The following is a 14,522-nucleotide window of genomic DNA, read 5'->3' as shown; positions in this document are numbered from 1 at the left end:
TTACTAATTTTAGTTTTACTGTGAAATTTGTTGAGTTAATTTTGTTCATAATTTTGCTGTGAAGCTTGTTAATTTTTTGCTGATTTTAGTTTTTTTTGTTGTACATTAAAGATGAAAAAATCACAAAGTATTAATTATATGAATTGATCATTCTATATTCTTGATTTGAATTCTGAATTATATGAATTAATCATTTTGAATGTTGGATTCTGGATTCTGGATTTTGCTTTTTTGTTGTATGTAATTTGTAATTTGGATTTCAGAATTTTGGATTCGGATCAGCTTCTTAAGCCATGACAAATTTCTCACCCAATTCAATCAATAATGCCATTCGCGGACATATTTCTGTATTGATATGCTTATTTTTTTATTGGTATTATTTGTATCTAAATAATGGAGAGACCTTGTGTTAATTAATATAAATACATTATTCTTATTAGTGTTTTTATTAAGCATCTTAACGTATCCATTATTAGTGCTGCTAGTTTTATTGTAGAAGAAAATTATATTATGCATTAAGAACAAGATAGCATCCACTGTATTTATCTGTCTAACCTTTGGTTCAATGTTATGAGTCCTTATAATTATGTGGTTGTAATTTGTTTTGTGTTTAACTAGTATACATTAGTTGATCAAATTTTATTAATAATTTTTAAAAAAATTACTAATGTCTAATTTTGAGGTATAACACCTTCTAATTCCATGTCGAGGCATAACTCTAAAATTATTTTCATATTAAAATTTGTTCACTTACAAATGATTGAATTTAAATATTTGAAATTATATATTAAATTTTTAATAATTTTATTTAATATTTAATTAAACTGGTTAAATTTCGATTGAATCCCAACCGAACCATTAAACTAATAGATCAATCATTTTACCAATTTATTGACCGATTCAATTCTCGCAACCTTCATTATTTCAAATACATTTAACACGTTCCATCTTATCTTTGTACAAACGTTCACTACAATAGAAACGGTTAATGGCGGCGGTTCTTTTCATGATTAGCGGCTGTTTTAAACCATCGCAAAATCAAATACCGGCGGTTTAGTGAACCGCCCTGGATATTGGTGCGGGGAAAAGATTGTGCGGCAGTTTCCAGAAACCGCTAGAATAACCGCCGCTAAATCCGTATTTTGCGGCAATTAATTTAGCGGCGGTTTTTAACCGCCGCGATATGCAAGTATAAGGATTTTTGTCATTTTTACCGGCAGTTACAAACCGCCGCGGTGTTACTACGTTAATTTTAAGTTACGACTATTTGCGGCGGTTATAAAACCGCCGCTAATTTCAATACAAATTAAAAAAATTAAATTTTCCTTTTAAAAAACGCTTATTTTAATAATAATAATAATAATAATAATAATAATAATAATAGAGACAATATATGACACCGTACTAAAAACCAAAGGGTATAGGTTTTAATAATAATAATCACAATGGTAATAATAATAATATGAACTATAAAAATAATAGCCCTATAATAGTAGCCTTTCTTCAATTACATTGATCTTTTTCTGCTTGTCTTGAAAATTTGGAAGTGCTGGTGCAGTAGCATCTTGATAATGTCACCAATTTACTGACCAATAATGTACTTCTGATTTGCCAAATTCTGAACCTGAAAATGTTCATTTAAACAATATATATTGATAAAATATTTCAATATTAACCGGTGCCAAGCTTATCACTAATGTTCTTCTATTGCCAATACTTGAGAATGTAATACCCTACTGACTATATCACTTACGATTATGAGAACATGGTGAACTTTTTTCACTTGAACTATTATCAGCTGACCAAAAGTTTCATATATAAAATGGAAAAAAAATCTCAAACGACTGGCATATTCCCTGCAGCAGTATACTGAATCAGGAAAAAGAATTTAGAGAAAAAATTGAAACCATAATGATGGCTTATATTTGAAAATAGCAAATCTTGGCAGCGGTCCCAGCCTTTGGACCCCATGAAAGGGTAAACAAGTGCTTTGACGGTAGAATAAAGCTTACCTTAAAGAATTTAACATTTATTACTTCTATTTTCTGCAAAAGCCTTGCATATTTATCCATACACTTAACATGTCTAAAGCATCAAATAACTAAATAAACCCATTCAAAAAGTGGCAAAGACAAAATATAGTACATGATAATAGCTGATTTTGTTCTTGCAAAACAGAAAACAACTCACCTTAGCAAACATAGCGAAGATCTAGTGTGTGATGTATTCTCATCATCATTACAATGGGAAGCATAACCTCTTTTAAGATTCAGTTTTGAAATTCGACTAGGTAGTTGGCTGTCTTCATCAATAAAGTCAGCAAGAAGATCCTCATTTTCATCTTCAGAAACAGAATCATCACCCCTTTATACCTGCAAAAGATGGAATTCTTTATTAAAGTTCGTGTGAGAACTTGTAATGAAGCCACATAAATGGAATGTCCTTACCGGGTGTGCATGTGCCCATTGCACATATTCTTTATCAGGAAGGTAGTAAGCCTGGATTACCAATTTTTAACCAAAGCATTAAAAAGATATTAATGATAGGTGAATGCTATGCTACTTAAAAATTTGGTGTTTAAATGCCAAAAAAATATTTATATTTAATTTAAAAGTATAAAAATTAGTAAATTTTAAATATTTAAAATTTATTATAAAAAATAAATTAAACAAAAATTAAACACCACATAATACACATCTTAAAATTGACCTTAAACATGTCTAAAAAATAATTAACCTGCAGATCCAATGACATTAGAGCTCGTCCTTCATCACTACATCTCTTCACCCGTGAAAGTCCTTTGACAAGCGTTTCTACTAGGATCTCAAGTCTATAGTCCAATAGTTTGTCTTGAATCTACACATTCAAAGATCACGTTTATACTTGAAAGACTAGGAGTAGTTACTTTGGTTTTTCGGTTTCAAAAATTAAACAATAGTATGAAATTGTAACTGATATTTACCAATTTTTGCTTTGGGTCATCAGAACTTGTAACTGGGTTTATATGTATACATGTATATGTCATATGCAACATCGAGCAAGACCAATACCTCTTTACGAATTCCACCATGAGCAAGTCGCGCTGCATAATGCTTAAATTCCCCAGCAATAAATCAACATACCTATAACAACAATTTAAATCAAAACTTCATGCAGAATGCAGCTTATTTATTATTAAATATAATAAAACCGAAAGAAGTTGCAGCTATATGTTCTATTTAAATAGTATACATTTTTTACCTATATAGTTGTTGTTTCATAGCACCAATAGAGCTAAATATTAAGTTATACCACGTCGTCTCAGACACAAAGGCCAAGATGAACAATGAGATAAAATACTGTAGGAACTAATATCAGGTATGGATAAAGTAATAGAAAATGCTAGTGATTCTTTAGGATTAAGGCAATACCAAAAAAAGTATCACACTCTTCTCGGTGTGTGTATTATTTACTGATATTGAGAAACATGTATACTGCTGAATATTCGAGAAACTTAACCCTTTCCTAGGCTAGTTCTATTGCCATTGAATATATATTAAGATGATCCAGAAATACAAACCCATTATGCTCTAGACCTAACTCTTTCACTTCCCATTTAAAATTAGCAATGTGTTCGACGTACCTGTAAAATGTTGAAAAAAATATAGAAATTTGTAACTTTAAGAAAACCAAAATTATATAATAATAAATTTCTAAAGTCATGCAATATATAAAATTGAAAGTTTTCAATGGTGAAGAGGACAAATTAATTAGGACCAGTGGGTATTTTAAGGAAACACAAGAGCGACAATCTATATTGAACACCAAACACAAGCCTTTGCTAAGACAATTCTGTGCTCTTTAAGCATCACAGAAGATTGCCATTGTGCATATGGTGTGTTTTGCACTTTTGGCTGTGACCTTCTTACTATCTCTTGGTTAATAAGATTTCTAAACTGAGTAGGACTAAACTGATTCTACATGAGTAGGAGTCATTTTGGTAATTTTAGTATTGTGGTATTGCCTACTTTCCTAGTCTGGCTTAAGATTAAGGGACTTTCTAGTCAAACATTATAAGGATATCATTTTTCTTAAGGACGCAACTTATAAGCTAAATTCCTTATGTGCTTGAATTGCTTTATCTAATAATAATATAATCAGTTTACTAATTTTTAACTGCCTCATCCTTTGTTTTCTCAAAAAAGTAGCAAAAGTTGTGTTTATTGGAGAACAACACCACATGTATCCAAAGAACATCACATTGGTCCTTTTATTAAACAATAATTTAAGCATCATATAACTTTTCTCATCAATTGATATTTCTATCAAACTGACCCACATTGTCATCATGGAGATTATTTTAAAACTTAAGAAATATTGTTTGATTCATAACAACAGCCAAGAGTTCAAGTCATATTTACCCATTAACATGAAGAAGGAGTCTTGTTGTTGTCTTATGAACATGCTCTATAAGATCTGGAATAGCATCCACCTAAGGAAATCCTTAGATATCAATATCATATATATTGAGCAATTTTATATTAAGTATTAAAGGATGAATCAACTAGAGTTAAACAGGTAGATAAAATAAAAATCCTAACGATCCAATCCAAGCATGCTTTTCAACTGGAAGTAGAGACCTCAATAAATATGCTAAGTGTGCCTGAAAATTAAAGGCTTCAACAAAAGTGTTTTAATTTAGTCTAATCTCTCAGACCTCAGGGATGATATTCCACATACTAGATGCACATAGAAATCCTCAAGTACAGTTGTATTACTCTGTAAAAGTATTGATCGGAGATGAGCTTTGGATCTATTCAGTGTCCGAGCAACAAGAGACAGAGCGTCAACAGCTACACACCTTTCCTGCGACATAAAATATTTTCACTTCTGAAAAAATCAATTCTAGAGGCATGGATTGATATCACAAACTCATAAGCAAACATACACGAAAACTAGCCAAAAAATTTTACACACACAAAAAACAGTGGACTCAGCAACATTAGTGGAAGGGATACGATGCTCATCTAAGACAAATGTCACTGCAAATTTTGGAGAGCTCCAACTCCACCTTGTGCATGTATTCCCTTATGCGCTTTGCATTTACCTCATTGCCCTTTGACTCTTCCTTCTACTTTATCTTTGACAAGATCCTTCATGAAGCCCTCCTTGAACCCACCACGTTCTTGTATCCAACAGAGAACATGTTCCTCTTTTTCAGCTTGCAATACAACGAGGGCTTACTCCAAGGGTAACCCTTTTCCATCAGCAACATAAGAAGCATAATATTTGCATGTGTCAATAAAATCAAATACTTATAGATTGTTGCATTTCACAGAAATAAGAATGAAAATTGATCCCATACATTCACATCTACTCTTACACTTTTTGCTTCATACGGGTTTTATGGAGTCAGAATCGTAGATTTAGTGACTAATCGGTGATCAGGGCCGACCTAGAACACGACGTAGGATTTGAGAATGCCATTCCTCCAGTTTGCATTTTTAAGGTGCTTGGCTGAGACGATTGTGAGGTCCAGGTCAGCCGATTTCGACGGAGGAGGCCGTGATGACGCCATTCGAGAAAAGGGAGAAAAGGGAGCCTAGGTATCTCTCGACTGAGATGGAGAAGAAAAATAATGAAAGTTTTTGCTAGATGTAGAAAAAGAAAATGAAAATGAAGATTGGGTTTTTTTTCTTTATCTAATATGTTATAATAGATGATAATTTTGGTAGTTTATTTCAGATATGCCATAAATCAAATGATATGGTGGCTAAGGACTTAAATCGCTGCAGCAACTGCCCCAAAATCACTAGATAGTGGCAATTTTTTAAATTGTCCCAAATTTGTTGCCACTAACTTTCGGTTCTGTTGTAGTGGTTAACCATGGATTTAATCATTTAAATAATTAAAGGTATTTTTATTTCATATATAAAATTATGTAAAATAGTCCTATTTAAATTAACTTAACAATATTAACTTAACAATATGTATACATCTTATATGATTAATTAAAAATGTAATTAAAATTAATAATAAAATACAATAAAATATGACGATTTAAAAACTCTTTTTAATAGAGTGATGAGAATTAGGTAAGAGTTTAAAATTTAGAGAGAAAAATAAGATTTAAAAAAATAAAATTTAGAGAGAAATTAAGAATTTAGAAAAAAATAGAATTAAGGGTATAAATTATAATTATTAATTATGATAAAAGATATTTTTGATAAAAAATATTTAAAAGCTACTTTTTTATATTTTAAAAAATAATGTGTTATTAGTTTTTTAAAAAATAAATTATTTATTGTTTTTAATAAAAATACTTTTTTGAAACGTGATATCTAAATATATTTAAAATTAAAAAAATCACTTTAAAAAAAATCCATCCAAACTATTACTTTAAGAAAAAGGGGGAAAGGAAAGTGAAATGGAATGCAGTGGAAACTCAGGTGCAGTCGACTTTATGTGAAATTGATACTTGAGATCCGTTAAATGATTTGACTAATTTGACTAAATTTTTATCTAATAGCTCTCAGCTATCAACTTCACATAAAGTTGACTATACCTAAGTTTTCACCGTGAAACGATCTTAAAGAAAAAAATAGAAGCCAATTTCCCGCTTCCTGGTTTCCAGTCTCGGTGCCTGCTCTAAAGCAAGTGCCAAAAACAAGGCCGAAAGAAAAAGACGAAACACAAAGACACGATGTATAAGATATAAAATTTAATCTTTTTATTTTTAATTATTTTTAAAATTATCAATTTTTTATCTTTGACTAATTTGTGTCGGTGATAAGATATATTAAAGAAGATAAAATTGACATTTGGTTTATACATGTGTATCTTGTATATTATTACCAAATATATTACAAAATGTACGTATCTTTATGTTTATGTATCTTTGTATATTTATGTACGTATCTATATATCAAAAACACTAACCAAACGCAGCCTAAGCAATAGGACTTGTGTACCTTGAGAATGTACTTACCCAGGCTTGCTAAAGATACAAGTTTTTTTGGTATATAAGTTCATACAAATTGGCTTAAATCCAACCAAAACAACTCTCAATTTAGATTGCGTGTAAACACACTGCTTTCTCAACTCTTGAATAGCACAAAAACCGTTAACGGTTCTTCTCTCTCAATCAAAATTGCAATACTCAAAATTCAAACAAGGATCAAAATCTCTCAAAATCACGAAAGATTCGAAGTTGAATTCGAAAAGAATTATGAGAAAATGAAATAAGAAGCTGAAGAAGAAGAAACAGCAAAAGATGAGGAGGAAGAAGAGGAAGAGTTTTTAATTATACAGAACTTATCAATACAAAAATATCGAAATTTCTTAAACAATAAACATAAATATCTTAGTTTTACATCGAAATTTGCTGCAAATACACAAAAATAATTTCTTTAATGCTGCATTATTTTTTTCTTCTTTTTTTCTTTTTTCTTTCTTTTTTTAGTTCAATGAATGTAAAATTCATCCTCTTCCAAGTAATATTGCAGTATTATGTGTTTCTTCTTTTTCTTCTTTTGACTTTTTTGTTTTTATTCTTGTTAAGAGAGTAAATAAGAAGAAACTTGAGAAGGTAAAACAAGAAGGAAAAGATGAATAAGAAAAAAAGAAAGATGGTGATGACAATGAAGAAAAAAGAAGAAGAAGAAGCAGAAGATGAGGAGGAGGAAGGGGAAGAATTTTGAATTATGTAGAACCTATCAGTACAAAAACATCGAAAATTCTTAAAGAATACACATAAATATCTTAGTTTTACACCGAAATTGGCTGCAAATACACAAAAATATTTCTTTAATACTACATTTTTCTTCTTTTTTTTCTTTATTTCTTTCTTTCTTTTAGTTGAATGAATATAAATTCATCTTCTTCCAAGTAATTTTGTAGCATTATATATTTTTTCTTCTTTGTTTGATTTTTTTGTTTTTATTATTGTTAAAGGATTAAAAGAAGAAGAAACTTGAGAAGGTGAAACAAGTTGGAAAAGATAAATAAGAAAAAAAAAAGAAGAAGATGGTGATGATGATGAAAAAAAAGAAGAAGAAGCAAAAGATGAGAAGGAAAAAGAGGAAGAATTTTGAATTATGAAGAACTTATCAATACACATACACCGAAAATTCTCAAACAATACACATAAATATCTTAGTTTTAAACCAAAATTGGCTTTAAATACATAAAATGTTTCTTTTAATACTACATTTTTTCTTCTTTTTTTTCTTATTTCTTTCTTTCTTTGAGTTGAATGAATGTAATTTCATCCTCTTTCAAGTAATTTTGTAGCATTATGTGTTTTTTTCTTCTTCTTTGTTTGATTTTTTTGTTTTTGTTTTTATTATTGTTAAGAGAATAAAACAAGAAGAAACTTGAGAAGGTAAAACAAGAAGAAAAAGATGAATAAGAAGAAGAAGAAGAAGAAGAAGAAGAAGAAGAAGAAGAAGAAGAAGAAGAAGAAGAAGAAGAAGAAGATGATGATGATGATGATGATGATGATGATGAAAAAGAAGAAGCAGCAGCACCAGAAGATGAGGAGGAGGGAGAAGAAGAGTTTTGAATTATGCAGAACTTATCAGTATAGATACACCAAAAATAATTAAACAATACACATAAATATCTTAGTTTTACACCGAAACTTGCTACAGATACACAACAATATTTTCTTTAATGCAGAACTCCTACAACAATGAACAACAATTTTCACAAACAAAAACAATATGATTCGCCTACAAAATCATAAACTACTAACAAAAATATTCTCTCCGGTTCAATTGACAATTTAAACTTGAATCATTCATTATCTTCAACAATGAGATAACTGTTCAAAACTGATTTCAGAACTTGATTTCAAAAACGTAGAGAACGAAGAAAATTGCAAAAACCGAAGAAAGAGAACAAATAAAAACATAGAAAACGAATATATGGGAGAGAACGTAGATAAAAAATGTTGAGAAAATTCGAAAACAGAAAGAAAATTCTTTCGAAAAAGACAGTTATATATTCGCGCGTTGATTAAAAAGTTGGTTAAAAAGTAGTGCGTGAGGTGAATTAGGTTAAAGAAATTTATATAGACTTGTATCAAAAAATGACTTTTATATAAAAAAAATATTTCATAAGGTTAAGGGGCAAGATTTTTTGAATAAGTAATCTTATGGAATTAATTTTTTTCAATTAACATTAACTAATTTTTTGAATAAGTAATCTTATGGAGTTAATTTTTTCAATTAACATTAACTAATTTTTTTAAATTTTATTTATCTTAAATTTTAGAATTTAAATTTTTTATTTTTTATTAATACTAATTAACTATTGATTCTCTGTATTTTCTCTTTTTGAATACAATAGATATGAAAATTTTAACAGTACCTCATGTTGGTTATACATCATTTCTCTCATGGATAACACACAAAATTACAAATTGTAATGGGTTAGTGTATGCGAGGTCGCTAGTACGGGTTGTGAGATGGATTCGAAATTCACCAGTCGAGACAGTAACGAGGCTAGATTTCTGGAGCAGCAGGGGATGGTACCTGTGAAGACATTCCGACGCTCAAGTCAGAATAGTTCTAAAAGATAAGGAGAGTTAGGAATGTGTGACATACCTGAGGGAGCGCTTGGATCTTTTTATATGGTTTGCGGTCATTATCTTATCTTATCTTATTAGTTTAAGATAAGACACATATTTGATTTTAAATATTGGTTAGGGATTACCGAGCCAGTATGGGTGTGAAGGAGGCCCAAACCCAGGTAGCCAGGTCGGGGACTGCTTCGATGAGGGATCCAGGATCGGGTCTGGAATACTTGCCCCTAGAGTGAGAGAGTGAGTAGGTCGGTCTCATCGTTGAAGAAACTTTTGTTCTTGCAGTGCATCCGTGAGCCTGGCGGGGAGGGTATCGCCCAGGTTCCCTGGTTGAGTTCGAAAGTCTAGAGAGTGTTCGGTCATCCTGTCTCTCATTGCCTTTCCCGAAAGACGGGGTTTTGCCAGTTGCGATTCCCCAAGCGTCATAATGACATTTTAATGCAAAAAGGAGTTTTGGGGTTTCTTTCCAATTTTTCCATTCACCATTTCGTGTTTCTTTTGAAACATTGGGAGTTTTATTTTGTAATTGCCTCTCTTTTTTTTATGTCTCTCTGATTTATAATTCTTCTCTTCCTTCTATCACTTCTCTTCTATTACTTCTCTCCATTCACTGCTTGCTTTTCCTGCTTGGTCCTTTGTGTGTTGTGTGTCCGTTCATTCTTTGTTTGTATTTGAGAATCAAGTTGGTGTCCCTTTTATTTCTGCTTTGTTTATCTTTCTATTTTTCCTTTTGTTTATTTGTTGTTGCGTGCCTTCTTTTTGGGTTTTGTTTTCCTGGGTGGGAATGATGAAAAATTAGAGGGTGTCATTGTTTTTGGTAGTGGCTAGTGGTTATGTTAGTGGTAGGGATAGGGAAGGTGTCGTAATTTCCTTTCCTTTAGATGTATTTAGTGAAAGAATTTGTATGGTTTTTTTTCGGAGAGTGGGCTGACGGTGGCGCCACTTTGTTTAGATATGGTCCAGCGGAGGAGTGAGGGCGCTAGGGCTCCCATTGTCCGGGCTGGAAACGTCGTTAATGCTTACTACTGGATGACTTCTGATGTGTGGGGGATGCCGTTCCGGTTATGAAGGAAGCTCTCCAGAGGCTCCAGGACGAGGGCGCGAGTTGTGGAGATGGTAAGGCAGAGTGTCAGTACGAGCTCGTGCTTTCCGGGGTGGACGAGAGGGTTTGTTACATAAACCCCAATTCTCACCGAGTTGTTGACTGGATGTGGGCCTATGAATCCATGTTCACCCGATTGGGGGTGCGGCTCCCATTCTTGGAGTTCATTCAGGCGTTACTTAACCGTTTTTCGATGACGCCGTCTCAGCTGCATCCTAACAGTTGGGCGGTAATTCGGACTTTTAAGTTGGTTTGTAATTACTTCGAGGTTTTTCTCTTTTTCTTTTTGTGCACGCTCCCGACCAAATAGAGGAAGCACAAAATTGGCTATGTGTCGTTTCAAGCCCAGCCAAACCAGCAAAGCTTTGGGCTGTTTGAGGATTCTTTCCATGGTTTCAAAGGGGAATATTTTAAGGTGCCCCCTGACTCGGGTACCATCCCTTCTGGTTGACCTTGGAGGGAGAGAGTCGGTTCCTGACGTATTGAAATTTTGGGGCCGATGCGTCGTACATGATGCGAGTTACTTACGAGGGTCTGTCTGTTGAGAATAGGGGTATTGCTGATGTTTTGTGGTCAGTTTTCAAAGATCGGCCGTTGAATCCCCGAGACGTCATGGGTGATCCTGTAGACGTGCAGAACTTATATTGGTGGATTTTATGATATTTTCAGTAGTATGCATATTTGGATAGATAGAGTGGTACACAGATATATACAAAATACATATATTTAGTGTTCCTTTTTATGAGACACGAAGACACAATGCATAAGATACAAAATTTAACCTTTTATCCCTAATTATTTTTGAAATTACCAAATTTTATCCCTGACTGATTTGTGACAGTGTGACGGTGGATAAATGTCGGTAAAAAATTTCTCAATAAAATCGCGTTGCGAGTATAGTTCTGAACTGACATACAATCCTCGGTCAATGTTTAATTTGTTTGTCACAATGCAAACCAATAAAATAATCGAAGTATTTAAACCTCGAGTCGTCTCTCAAAGGAATTGCAGGAAAGTGTACTTATTATTGGTTGTGGGAAAGTATTTTTGGGGTTTTTGAATGATGAACGAGGAATGTAAATAACAAGAAAATAAACTAAAAACTAAGAAAAGTCCTAGCAAGGGTTGAGAATTGGAATTCCTATCCTCATTATCATCGTCAATTGTGATGGTAATTGCCTTTTGCTCTCACTTAGTAACCTCTAACAATTGAAGGAAAGTCAAGTGAGCAAAATAAATTTAAGTTCACAAATCCTAATCAAAGACTAGATTCAGTGAAGCTCAAGCCAACTAGCAACTTTCAATCACCAATCAACAAGAGACTTTGACAATTCAAGAGTCTCCAAATTATTCAATCCAAGCCAAGAACACAAAATCTATTTTAAAATCCAACAAAGTATTTTATCAAATACTTGGAAGACACAAAATAAAAATATATAAAATTAACAAGAAATAGTAAAATATAAGACTAACAATTGCAAGAAAACAATAACAACAAATTAAAGAAAGCGACAATAAACATAAAATACCTCAAAGTGCATTAAAAAGTTGGAATCAACAATGAGTCATGAACAATAAAGCAACAAGGTAAAGGAAACAACATATAAAACTAAGAAAGGAAAGAGGTAATAACAAGAAATTAAAAGAGGAACTTGAGTCAAGATAAGAAGTGGAACCTAAACCTAGATGAAATTGAAAATAAAAGAAGAAACCCTAAAACCTAGAGAGAGGAGAGAGCCTCTCTCTCTAAAATTCTACATATATCCCCCAAACTAATGTGTATAAATGAATTCCCTGATGAATGAATGATCTATCCTCCTTCACTCCCAGCCTCTAATCTGCAGACTAGGCTCGAAACTGGGCAAAAAATCAGCTCAGAAATCGCCCCTAGCGTTTTCCCTTTACTAAGGCACGTGCCGCTTGTCACGCGTACGTGTCAACCATGCGTACGGGTCGTTTGAACTCTGTACTGGCCACGCGTACACATCAGTCACGCGTACTCGTCAGTGGATGATGCTCCTGGTCGCGCTCACGCGTCAGCCGCGCGTACGCGTCAGTTCTAGCTTCTCAAATCTTCAATTTCTTGAATTCCTTCTACTTTAACATCCTGCTCTATAAACCCTGTAATCACTTAACAAATGCGTCACGATATCGAATGATAATAAGAGAGAGTTAAATATTAAAGTTTTAAAAGCCTAAAATATATGTTCTAAGCTATAGCACAAAATTCGAAAAGAAATTTAAAAATATATAAATTATATGAATAAGTGAGAGTAAAGTTGATAAAATTCACTCGATTTGATCTAACATAAACCATAAAATAATATTTCATTATAGTAATAAAGTATATTAAAGAGGATAAAATTGACATTTAATTTACATGTATATTTTGTATATTATTATCAAATATATTTTGAAATTTACGTTTCATTATATTTATGTATCTCTGTATACGTGTCTATGTATATCAAAGATACTAATCAAATGCAGCCTAAACGATAGGACCTGTGTACCTCGAGAATGTATACCTGCTTATTCATTCGGTAGGAGAGGGATTGGAAGAAATCTAAAGTGTTTTTAATTTTTGTATAAAACTTGTTTATGTACTAATTAAAGTAGTCTTAATTGGCAATCACGTGATAGTGAATAAGAGAGGTAAATTTAGGAAGGAAAATAAGAAAACAAGTGAAATATAGTAATATACGCTATAAGGTTAAGGGCCAAGGTTTTTTGAATAAGTAATCTTATGGAATTAATTTTTTTCAATTAACATTAACTAATTTTTTTAAATTTTATTTATCTTAAATTTTAAATTTTAATTTTTAATTTTTTATTAATACTAATTAATTAAAAGTTAATTTACTGTATTTTTTTTAATACAATAGGTATGAAAATTTTAACAATATCTCATGTTAGTTACACATCATTTCCTCTCATGGATAACACATAAAATTACAAATTGTAATGGGTTAATGTACGCAAAGTTACTAGTACAGGTCGTGTGTCAAGCGTTGTTTGGCAGTGCACGGTATTGATTATCCTTTCTAGGGTTAAGGTGTAAAATCCGGTTATAATATAATTAATTAAATAGTAAATTAAATAGGAGTAAATATGGTTAAAAAAATATAGCAATCGGAATTTGTAATTTAAATATGATATTTGGACTCAGTGAATTTTTCTGAGTCAAAAAATATAGTTTTCTGAATAAAAATGCGCGCTAGAAATTTGACCAACAGTACTGGTGGACGAAATTGTGATTTCTATCTTTTGAGCTTTAGCATATATTTACTCTTAGGGCACTGTTTATTCTCACAACTCCGTTCAACTAACCAGCAAGTATACTGGGTCGTCCAAGTAATAAACCTTACGTGAGTAAGGGTCGAATCCACAGAGATTGTTGGTATGAAGCAAGCTATGGTCACCTTGTAAATCTCAGTCAGGCGAATTAAACATGATACTTGATTAGATTCAAAATAAAATAATAAAAGGAAATAATAAAAGGGATAGAATACTTATGCAGATTCATTGGTAGGAATTTCAGATAAGTGGATGGAGATGCTGTAGAGCCCAGGGACGCCTGCTCTCCTACTGCTTCTACTCAATCCTTCTTACTCCTTTCCATGGCAAGCTTTGTATAGGGGTTCACCATCAACTGTGGCTACTTTCTTCCTCTCGGGGAAATATCCTGTGCAGCTGTCACTCGCACAGCTAACCAGTCTGGAGGCATCACCCATGGCTGATGGCTACATCCCATCCTCGCAGTGAAAACTATGCTAACGCACTCTGTCACAGTACGGCTAATCACCGGTTGGTTCCCTCCCCTACTGGAATAGAATCCCTCTTTTGCGTCTGTCA

General features: G+C 32.4%; 1 protein-coding gene across 1 annotated transcript; it reads right to left on the bottom strand.

Annotated features, from left to right (window-relative positions):
- Nucleotides 1-1,582: 1,582 nt before the first annotated feature.
- Nucleotides 1,583-4,854, bottom strand: LOC107466312 (uncharacterized). Its single transcript, XM_052254340.1, is given in 9 exon segments — nt 1,583-1,624; nt 1,733-1,798; nt 2,373-2,498; nt 2,737-2,856; nt 3,051-3,106; nt 3,109-3,122; nt 3,560-3,622; nt 4,401-4,471; nt 4,720-4,854. Coding segments are annotated over 9 exon segments (693 nt in total).
- Nucleotides 4,855-14,522: the final 9,668 nt, after the last annotated feature.

The sequence above is a fragment of the Arachis duranensis genome, chromosome 9 (genome assembly GCF_000817695.3).
Source record: "Arachis duranensis cultivar V14167 chromosome 9, aradu.V14167.gnm2.J7QH, whole genome shotgun sequence".
In the NCBI taxonomy this organism is placed as follows: domain Eukaryota; kingdom Viridiplantae; phylum Streptophyta; class Magnoliopsida; order Fabales; family Fabaceae; genus Arachis; species Arachis duranensis.
This window is presented reverse-complemented; position numbering and strand designations above follow the sequence as displayed.